The sequence below is a fragment of the Amphiura filiformis genome, chromosome 4 (assembly GCF_039555335.1).
Source record: "Amphiura filiformis chromosome 4, Afil_fr2py, whole genome shotgun sequence".
NCBI classification, from domain to species: Eukaryota; Metazoa; Echinodermata; class Ophiuroidea; order Amphilepidida; family Amphiuridae; genus Amphiura; species Amphiura filiformis.
Window position 1 is genome coordinate 9769555 of NC_092631.1, and position 11513 is coordinate 9781067.

At 33.4% G+C, this 11513-nt stretch overlaps 1 protein-coding gene across 1 annotated transcript; it reads right to left on the minus strand.

Moving 5' to 3' along the window:
- Positions 1-6158: 6158 nt before the first annotated feature.
- LOC140149686 (histamine H2 receptor-like) lies at positions 6159-10427 on the minus strand. The gene is made up of 2 exons (XM_072171759.1): positions 9912-10427; positions 6159-7566 (listed from the first exon to the last, which is right to left on the minus strand). The coding sequence occupies exons 1-2, from the start codon at positions 10117-10119 to the stop codon at positions 6650-6652; spliced, it is 1125 nt and encodes a 374-aa protein (XP_072027860.1). The 5' UTR covers positions 10120-10427; the 3' UTR covers positions 6159-6649.
- Positions 10428-11513: the final 1086 nt, after the last annotated feature.

Sequence of the window (11513 nt, forward strand, 5' to 3'; positions counted from 1 at the left end):
TAATTTTAAAATAATTTTAAAAAAAATTTGATTTTGTTTGTACGAATCAGCTTACAAATTGCCACACTGAAATGTATTGATGTAAACTGGTTCATGAAAGAGTAACGATAACCGCTACTTGCTTAATGATTTTAATTGCATAGGTAATTTTAACGTTGGGTCTAATATCAACAGTCAAAATACCGGTAATTGGACACAATTGTATCAAATTTGAGTTGAAATTTTAATTATTTTATTTATTTATTTATTTATTTATTTATTTATTTATTTATTTATTTATTTATTTATTTATTTATTTATTTATTTATTTATTTATTTATTTATTTAATTAATTAATTAATTAATTATTTATTTATTTATTTATTTATTTATTTATTTATTTATTTATTTATTTATTTATTTATTTATTTATTTATTTAATGAATGAATGAATGAATGAATGAATGAATGAATGAATGAATGAATTAATTAATTAATTAATTAATTAATTAATTGAGCGTTTATTGCGTTTCGACAGTATTTTTGTGGGACATGAGAGCACCTCAGACCTATCGAATTGCATTCTGAATACGAAGCATGTCTTTCTGATATCAAATAATTTTCATTTTTTTAAATCACAATATAATACAAATTTTATGACAAATTATAAAAATTTGATATTTTTCAAATTTTTGATATATAACAGTCCTCGAAGTAAATTATATAAATCTAATGATATATTCTTAAAGTGTGTGTAGCAGGGAGGAAAAGCCGACGGTCAATTGAAAATTTTGACCTTTCATATTGAAGATATGGATTTTTTCCCAAAAAGACCTAAATTTTGTTGGTGTTTTGGGAAAAAAATCCATATCTTCAATGCGAAAGGTCAAAATTTTCATTTGATCGTCGGCTTTTCATCCCACCTACATACACTTTAAGTATAAATCATCAGATTTATAAAGTTTACTTCAAGTACTGTTAAATATCAAAAATATCAATTTTTAATGATTTGCCATAAAATGTGTATCAAATTGCGAATTTCAAAAATCAAAATTATTTGATATCAGAATGACATTCTTCGTATTCAGAATGCAATTCGATATGTCTGATGTGCTCTAATGTCCCAAAATAAATACTGTCCAAACGTTCATACCCCATCCCTTAAAGAAACACCATAAAATAACACATAGTAGGAAGAACAAAGTCTTATTCAAAACAAAAATGGTATTTCTGTTAACATGGTTTCTCATAGATAAAAGGACGGAATTGGAGAACGATATGATTAAATTTTAATATAAAACTACGGTTAATGTTATATTGCTTGCTACTGTAAGGTTTAGATTGAATGCGAATTAAACTGCAGTGGTTGTTTACATAATAAGCAAATACTTTATTACAAGATGCAGTAATAATGTAATCTCATTTATTGTCGACTTCAAGTGTGTTATCTTAAGGGCTCTAGCATGAACGTTTCGACAGTATTTTGTGGGACATTAGAGCACATCAGACATATCGAATTAAATTCTGAATACGAGGAATGTCCTTCTGATATCAAATAATTTTGATTTCTTGAAATTTCGCGATATAATACAAATTTTATGACAAATTATTAAAATTTGATATTTTTTAAATTTTGATACTTTTAAGTATCAAAATTTAAAACAGTCCTGTTAAAACTGTTAAAACAGTCCTGGAAGTAAACTTTCTAAATCTAATGATATGAGGCATTCCATTATTACCCAGTCAACATTGAGTTTACACGAGGCGATTCTGGCAGAGGAGACATTCCAAGGCGACTCGCTTCAGAAAGTCTCCTCTTCTAAACACACCATAATGTTAAGGGGTGGGTATGATCGTTTGGGCAGTATTTTTTGTGGGACATGAGAGCACATCAGACATATCGAATTGCATTCTGAAGATGAAGAATGTCCTTCTGATATCAAATAATTCTGATTTTTTGAAATTTGCGATATAAATAAATAATAAGTAAACTTTTAAAAATCTAATGATATGTACTTAAAGTGTATGTAGCTGGAATGAAAAGCCGACGATCAATTGACAAATTTTGACAACCGGGGACACAAACATGAGAAACTAGGCCTGGAATGATTGAAACATACGTTACCATAAAGTGCAGGATTAAAACAAAAAAGTGACTATAAACTGTTGAGCAAATTATAGCCGCAGGTGCACTTGATACACATTATTAACATTATTTCATTAATAAGAGTAGAGTTTGAACGTCTAAATTAAAAAAAATTGTTGTAGGCCTACTTGCTAATACCAAACATGAGTGACGTGCATTAAGTGAAATCCTGTGCAGCTACATAAATGGGTGGTGTTAATCAAATGAGTATAACTTGAGTTTGATATACTAAAAGTATGCAAATACAACAACTTCTGTTTTAATTTAGACGTTCAGACTCGACTCGTTCCAATGATGTTTTCATTAACAGTGGATTCCTTATAGATTTCGTACAAAAGCACCACGAGCAAGAGTTTACTTCATTTTGAATGAAGTACACTCTGCACAGTGTGATGGCTTTGCAAAATTCCCGACATTTTCAATTTTCTTTTGGATATTTCAGGGTGGTTTTTTTTTCTTCAGTTTTTCAAGCTTTCGGTTTTTGGGGTTTTTTTTTTTTTTTGGGAGGGGGTCATTTAGCCACTTCCAGAGAAAATAATAACAATAAACAAGTTTGGCAAGTACGTCCGAGTCAATTTCGTCGCCAAAAGCATTATTTATTTAAATCAATGACAATATAATAAGAAGGCATTTTCAATGTTTGTTTAAAAGCTTTTTTTTAAATTCCGAATGAAAATGCGAATCGATCGATCGGCTAGTAAATATTTTGTTCACTTTTGTCCATAATAATATTATGCTCGTTATTGTCAATTCCAGAATAATAAACTACTAGTGCAATTTGCATTAGTTTAGTAAAATAACTTATTGATCGAAAAAAATAGACGTTCATTGTCAAAAACATTTTGTGAATACAATATTATTATTGCAGAATATCCAAGTGTTTAACAATAGAAAGGTAACAATAATGTTTTATTTACATTGATTTGGCTTCAATGATTGAGTTTACATGATGAAAGGAACGTTCGCTCCGACATGATCAATCATGGAATATAAATATAAATATATAATTATGAAACAGTATCATTATTATTTACCTTATAGATAATAATATATTTATCGACAATTTTATGTTTGATAATTCTTTGAAAAAGCGTGCGTTTTAGCAAATCCGACAAACTCTCTCAAACTATAACTTGTCTAATGACTCATATTTATTCTGTTTCACATTTTTATTTTTACCTATACCCCGCAAACACACACAAACAAAAAATAAAATAAAAAAGTACGCATATATGTGATTCGATCAAGCAACATTAGTCGGAATTAGGAAATATTAAATTTTCAGTTTCTCATTATCTTATATGATAGTAAAAAGGATTTTCAAAGCTGCATTTTGCAGAAAACCCTATTGAAATTGAACAACCAGTTCCAAAGATATGAGCAGTTAAAGAGTTTCCAAAACAACAGGAAACAAAAGGATATAGTTCCTTTGTTTGGCTATCTCAAAATCAATATTTCCGAATTGCTACTGATTTTTCTTCTCTCATTTTTCTTGATCGCATCACATACATAGTTTACACAAATACATTTTGCTACATACTCTTATTGTTTGAATAATCCCGCCAAAATATTAAAGTAATCTTTTCCCACAACTAAATATCATAGTCAGGAAATCATTTTAATGATGCATCTGGTAGCTTAGATCATAACTTTCATATACTTACCGTCGTTTTATCTTTTCAGTTTCTGTTTCCGTATCCGTAATAGTTTTTGTAAGTCATTGTTATTCTGAAGTGGTAGTCTCCCAGGTATGACCAATCTTTTATTCTAGCCTTTTGTTAGTTACTGAAAATTTGAAGCTCGTGAATTTCAGTTTTCGTTTTGGTAAGTTATATTGATTTTTTACGGTTGCGGTTGGGTGCCAATCTAGACAAAAGAAGAGTCTAAATTTTACGGTCCTAAATTCGCGGTAAATTGTACGGCTTCAATTGACTTGTGTTTGGTGTATATGTACTTACGCCTAGACGTAAGTGGCTCTTAAAAAGTCTTGCATTGAAATATATACTAACCATGTTGCCAAGTTATAAGCAAAAGTCTTTCATATTGGCGACGAAACGAGCGTCTAAAATCTCCCAATGAGGCGCGTACAAGTGGTGATTTGGTAATCATGTTTTATATTGAAATGCAATACAAAAGAATTTGCATTGGAGCAAAGATAATGTATTCTATTCATGGCAAGCTAATCTGATAATTGGTTGGGCCTATATGCAAGACTCGGGTTTATTTTAAATGTTTATTTTTGCAGAGCTTATTTTCAGTCATGGATCATACTGATAAATTTCGCGAGGGGAGGGAGGGAGGAGGGAGATACTTAAGTTGAGACTGAACAAGCGAGAGTGGGAGGGGGTGAGGAAGAAAGAGAGGAGAGGGAGAGGCGGAAAGACTAGAAAGAGAAGAACTCGAGAGGAGAGAGTAGGGACCGGGGACGGGGAGGAGTGGGGAGACTGATCATATGGGGGGGGGGCAGGAGGAAGCAAAATAGGGAGATAGACATTGATACGAGTGAAGGGCGACACCTGTGGCCCTGCACAAGTGCAATGGGGCGCGACAGGCTCATAAGCGGACCTTTTGTGATTGAAGGGCTTATTTTCAACGTTTTTACAGAAAAAAGTGGACCTTTTCATTCGGATTTGCATTTTGTCATAATAATGTGAATCAATTTATCACTGTCAAACACGAGAGGGCGCTAGACCATTAAAACAGCGGTCGGACACCGGTGTTCAATACTATTTTATCTCCAGCCTTTATGGGCTTTATTGACACAGGCAATTACCTCTATTGAAATAAGCTGATTGGTACTTCAGAGTTAACAATGAAGTCAGATTACAGTAAACTTACTGAATCCCTTGCGTTTTCGTATCTGAACAATAGAGTTACGGAAACTGAAAAGATAAAAAGACCCCAAGTTGCAATTATCCCAGATAATTCTTGATTTGTTTTTACAGAGTCTTGAATTAATTTTTAAAAACTAGATAAAAAATGTTTTTGGCCCAACATTTTTTTTGTTACGTTGAACGAAAAATACCATAGTATCCCAGCAAACACAAAACGTTTTCGACATTATTCACAAAAGGTTATAAAAGGTTGTCAGAAAATGTTTAAATGTCGGGTTATATAAAGGGTATATTAAGAGTATAAAACGTTTTCATAACCTTAAAAAATATTTTATGATAATCTACTGCTCAGCAAACAAAAATGTTTTTCAGAAAACGTTTAAATGTCGGGTTATATAAAGGGTATAAAAACGTTTTAATAAAATTCTAAAAACATTCTTGTGATACAAAACATTTAAACAGAATGTTATTTTGGGGTTGAAAAAATATTTTGCGAAAAATGTTTGCCCAAAATATTTTCAATAACGTTTTAAGAACGTTTTCATGACCTTTATATAACCCGACATTTAAATGTTATTAAAAGGTTTTGAAAAAACATTTTAAGAACATTTCTGTGTTTGCTGGGTTCAAATATTTTAACATAATGTTATTTAAGTATTGACACAATATTTGGCAAAGATGTTTGCAAAAATAGTTTACAATAACATTTTTTGAAAACATTTAAAAATATTGTTGTAGTGTGTTTTCACACAAAACGTTCTAAAACGTTATCATGACCTTTATATAACCCGACATTTTAATGTTATTAAAACGTTTTTACCTAAACCAAAAGTCAAAATATAACTTATTTAAAACGTTTTTAAAACGTTTTTGTGTTTGCTGGGATTGCTGCCTATTATTAGGAATGGACTGCAAAACCCTGGAATTGCTACCCGATTTGGGGACCGTTCACAAACACTTGTTAGGGGGGGCTGATGCAAAAAGGGGGGTCATGAAAAATTTGACCCTCCTAAGGGGGGGGGCTGAAAAAATGACCACAAATTTTCCTGGAAAAATTAAGTTTATATGCTTTTCTATGGGGTTGACCCATAATTTTCATGTCAAAAAGGGGGCCCTGAAATTTTTGAGGTCTGTAAAGGTGGGGCCCGAAAAATTTGCGCGATGATTTTTTTTGCATCAGGCCCCCCCCCTTACCTTACAAGTGTTTGTGAACGGTCCCTTGAGTTTTGCTGAGCTATTCTTTAGTTTGTGGAGTAAAACCCAAGAATGGGCTGGCGAAACCAGGGTATAGCGACCGATTCTTGGGTTTTGCTCAACTTAATGATATACTTATACTTCCATAGGCGTTGCTTTGGAAGATTTAGGACAAAGATGCATGGTTCCCATGGTCTTCATCGACCAATTTTTAACAGATACTACTAGTATTTATAGTACAGGGAAATGCACAGAACTTTAGCCCACTATCATGACTACAACAACGATGAAGTTTGCAGAAAGGTATAGTCGTGTCAGATAAAAGCCTTAATTAACGTTTATGTTAAAATATGTAAACTATTTCTTGACAAATCAGGCAACAAAATTCTTATATACTGCGAGTTCAGAAGGTAACCATGGTGACATACGCAATTATTACCTTTCTGCAACAATTCAATCAAATTTTTACAATTGTATATAAAATATTAAATATGCTCTAGTTCTTTGATTCACCGGCTGAGTGTTCAGTTCTTTCAGGAGCAACTTCAGGAGGTCTCATACAACGAAACATATTACGGAATGCCGCTTTAAAATCCGGATGTCGTGTGCCATACACCAACGGGTTGATGCAGACATTACTTTGTAAGAGTATAGACAACGGTGGTACCAACCAGTAGTTTCCAACTGATGCTGGTAAAATAAGGAAGATTGTATACGGAGAAATGCAGGCGAGAAAGGCTGCGACAACGATGAGGAGGTTGATTGTCAATTGCATCTGTCTTTTGCTTACCGCTGCTTTTTGGCGGGAATTATTTGTCGTGCTCGATCCGCCAGTTGAAGTTGAAGCAGCGGCTTGTAGTTTTTTACTGTGATCTCTCACGTGTTTCCAGATTTTGAAATAGGCAACTGCAATTGTTGTTAAAGGAATTGGGAACATGGACACAAAAAGCACAAAGTTGTAAATGCTATTAAACCAGTGGTCGGTATTCCACGAGCATGCAGAATAACGTTCATTGAATTGGAGAAAATCAGGAACGATAAATATTGGGAATGTTGTACACGCTATTGGAATTAACCAGGATACAGCTATCAAGATTCCCGTACGAAAGTCGGAAAGATAAACTTGGTATTTTGAATGTGGGAGGACAATAAGAGCACATCGGCACACGGCGGTTCCCGCCATGCTATACAGGCTTGCCATTGTACACATCATTAGGGATGCGGCAGTGTAAATGCAAAATCCATTAGCAAGAGGCCATCCATGAACACTGAGAATTCCAAGTGCATAAAATGGTAGGTTGATGCTGGTTAGGAGATCAGCGATGGATAGATTGACGACGAATGAGTTGGTTTTGGTCCGCAACTTTTTGACCATTGCACAAGCCGCTACAACCATAACGTTACCGACGAAGCCTGTGAGGGTATTAAAAAAATAAGCAATTTAATAAAATCAGTTATTTGATACAGAATTGAATTGAATTTTATAAAGTTAATTTATTTTGTCCTGTTTCGATTCGGTGCAATGATAACACTGAATTTGAATTGAATCAGCAGATTCAGGTGACTAAGATTTGATTTTGAATTGGATCGTAATGGCAGTAAACTGAATCTATAAATATAAATAGGGCCTAAGGCTACTATATACGTATATAAACGCAAAAACATTTGCACATCACGCACACAACCCAACAACGCCATCCCACACACCCCACATGCCATATGTTCATTATCGCAATGGTGTGTAGAATTGCATTGTGTTTCATTGATAAAGGATATTCCTGTATCTGAAAATACAACATTACTGCTCGTATTTATTTTACCAACACACAGTGACATAAACACACACATACTTAAGCGCCAAAGGGACCCATTTGACTTTTTACAAACCAATCAAGACTTCATCATTTACACCTGAACGAGACAGTGTTAGAAATATGTTTTTTTACAGCGTTTGCGATAATCTGGTAAGGCAGAGACAATGGTATTAATAAAAGTTGTTCCCGCTACTGGTAAGACAACATTACTAATGTATTTGCTTATCAATACAAGCACTAACTAAATCAATTTTGAAATTGAAATTTTGACCTTGAAAGAATTGCTTCCGATTATCATTAACTGTATAAAATAACAGGTCTAGAATCAATCATAAAAATAAAAATGGAATAATGCTTCAGTCGAGATGAATCATGTCTTATATAGATATTTCGAAGCTATAAATTGTTTCAAGGATATTTTAATTTAGTTGGCAAGTGTTTATAGTAAGTGTTGTGTGTTTGTATTGTGTAAGACTGCTTTGAATCTCTAGTCTTTTACAATTACCTGTCAAATCGTTACGTGGCCACGCCTTAAAAATTCGAAGCAGGAAGGCCCCAGGAAAAAAATCGCAGTTCAGGTATATTCGTCTTGCTAATCTTTCACCTGTTTGATCCAATCAATAGCACCAATCCCTATTGTGCTATTGACTGTTAAAACAAAGATTACAATGACGATTAGATATGACCTGTGGTTTTGGTTGCTCCAGGTGTATTTCTGCTTCGATTTTTAGGTACTGTCCACGTAATGTATAGATGGACTGAAATAATTTATAGCAGCCTTGAAGCGGCAGGCAAGGTGCAACATGAAGCACAATTATCTGGTACCTCAACTTGAATTCATTCCACAACTTAATTGGACTCCCGATTGGTCTTTGATGGAAGAAACTTCACACAAATCACAAGTGTATGGATTCCCATACATATATTTTTGTTCTGATGTTGGTATTGTTCACGTTTCGTATAAACAACAAATATTAAAATAAGAATAAAAAGAAAGACAGACAGAGGAATGTATTCCTTGAATCTGGAATGTATGAATGCAAACTACATGTATTGGAATTGAGTGTTTGAGTCAAAATATATTTTGTCACCTTCGGTTTGATTGCTTTGATTTTAATTTTAGTTAAATCAGAACAAATTGAGGTGATTCAGAATTGATTCTTGATTGGATCAGGGATGTGAGAGAATAGAATCAAATTATAGTAATATAATATATATAGTTATAATAGTAATGACCACGATTTGAATGGAATCTTCGAGTATTAGTAAGATTATACGATGTTTTGACAGCTCATTATATGCATTACAGATGTTGAAATTGCGAACTACATGTTCAAATTTAGGAAATGTCGAAATTATTCGGTGGTAAAAGTAAATCAGAATGTGTCACGGTAAAATTCGACAGACAGGCTAACTTACAAAACAAGTTTTCGACACATACGTAGACATAAACGTATTTTAGGTGAGATTTTCTGACTCGGCAAACACAACGTTATAAACTGGTTATATTTTGAGTTTTGATAAAAAGGTTTTAATAACATTAAATTGGCTTTATAAAGGTCATGAAAACGTTTTAGAAACGTTTTGTATGAAAACACACTGCAACAACATTTTTAAAATGTTGTCAAAATGTCAAGTTATTGTAAAATATTGTGGCAATATTTTCCCCCAAATATTCCGTCAACACTATTAGGCCTAAGTATAACAGTATGGTAAAGTAAGTTTGCGGTAAGTTTTCAAAAGATAGGTTTGAATTTTATGAAATCGTTTTATACCCCCGTTTATACCATTTATATACACTTTTATTTAACCCGACATTTAAACATTTTCTGGCAACCTTTTGGAACCTTTTGCGAATAATGTCGAAAACGTTTTGTGTTTGTTGGGAATAATATGATTATTATGAAAGTAGGCTACAACATAAAAGAAAAAAAAAACACTTACCAATAATTGCAATAACACACAGAATAAACGCGTACACAACCCGTTGACCGTAGCTAAAAAATACAACAATACCATCATCAGATTCAGAATCATCATATTCTCCACTGGTATCACAATATGAAACATTAAAATCGTCTGCAGAAATATTGGCGGGAATCGGTGTTGTCAAACATAAAGGAGATGACATCGCTGGAGTGGTGACGTTCATCTTGAATGCTTTAGAAACGTGTGTTAATTGCTTTTAAGATTTATTGTGCACCATACATCATTTCCAACCCAGATATTTAACAAGAGCACGCAATCACTGAAGTTAAAATGTTTTGGATATAATGCTTTATGTCTCTGCTTCCAGTTGACGTAATTCTGTTTCTCGATACAGTTATATGATCGCGCGCCCAAGGTTGAACTCTAGTTCGGCAGATGTTACAAAAAGTGCATTATTATTTCATTGTCGAGGTGACTTAGTTTATATCTCGCATGTATGTCAGTTGCTTTTGTGAAAATCGAGATTTGTTCTCCACACTGCAAAAAAAAGTGTTCAACATTAGAACACCACCTGTGCAAAATTTGACACACTGTATTCAATTTCATAATGCTTGGTGTTCGTAACCATAATGCTTAGTGTTCGTAACATAACGTCAGAGGAAACTTTTAAACACATAGTGTTTGAAGTGTTCAACATTAGAACACCACCTGTTCAAATTTTGACATACTGTATTCAATTTCAGAATGCTTAGTGTTCGTAACATAATGTCAGAGGAAACTTTTAACACATAGTGTTTGAAATGTTCAGCATTAGAACACCACCTGTTCAAATTCGACATATAGGCCTATTCGACATACTGCATTCACTTTTGTAATGCTTAGTGTTCGTAACATAACGTCAGAGGAAACTTTTAAACACATAGTGTTTGATCATTCACTAAATGTTCATAAAATGAACACTGTATGTTTAATCTACAATTTTCACAACACTATTATAGGCATATAGGCCTAGCATAAAATGCTCGCCTGATTGTAAAACCATTTTTATAATTAGTTACTATTATTTATTGAGATCATCAGTTGTTCTCATTTTATTTTACACAGTCCTGCAGCTCGCACGGAATGAAAGAACATTGAACATGTTGAACATTTTGCGGTTTATATAAAAATACCTGACAATAGGCCTATTATGGTAGGCTTACGTCGAATATTGAAATATAGGCCTATACCGTACACTCCAAATAACTCGGGGTGCACGCCCATAAAATCGTGTTGTAGGCCTACAGCTCAGGTGTTCACAACTTTTACACTTAATGAACATGTAATGTGTTCGTTTTGAACACTGTATGTATGTAGGCTATATTTATCACGTGCCGGGCCACGCATGCGTCGTTGCACCGTTAATAGAACAGACGATTTCATCGGAGTGAGAAACCGTGATTTGGACGGGGATTTGGAGGTGAGATTTTACCCACAAAATACCATTTTATTTAAAAACAAATATATCGAACGTGTTCTCCACATATCATAGAACAATGAGACTAAAAATGTAAATTCATCGTTTTTGTATTGCGTGGTTTTAGTGCATTTTAATGAATGCGCAGTAAGCTTATCAAT

What these genes read in the sequence shown, in the direction of transcription:
- LOC140149686 (XM_072171759.1), bottom strand. Translation starts at nt 10,119, where the DNA reads ATGAACGTCACCACTCCAGCGATGTCATCTCCTTTATGTTTGACAACA. An exon ending in GTGTGTTATTGCAATTATTG is followed by an intron (nt 7,567 to 9,911) that starts GTAAGTGTTTTT and finishes ATACCCTCACAG; the next exon opens with GCTTCGTCGGTAACGTTATG.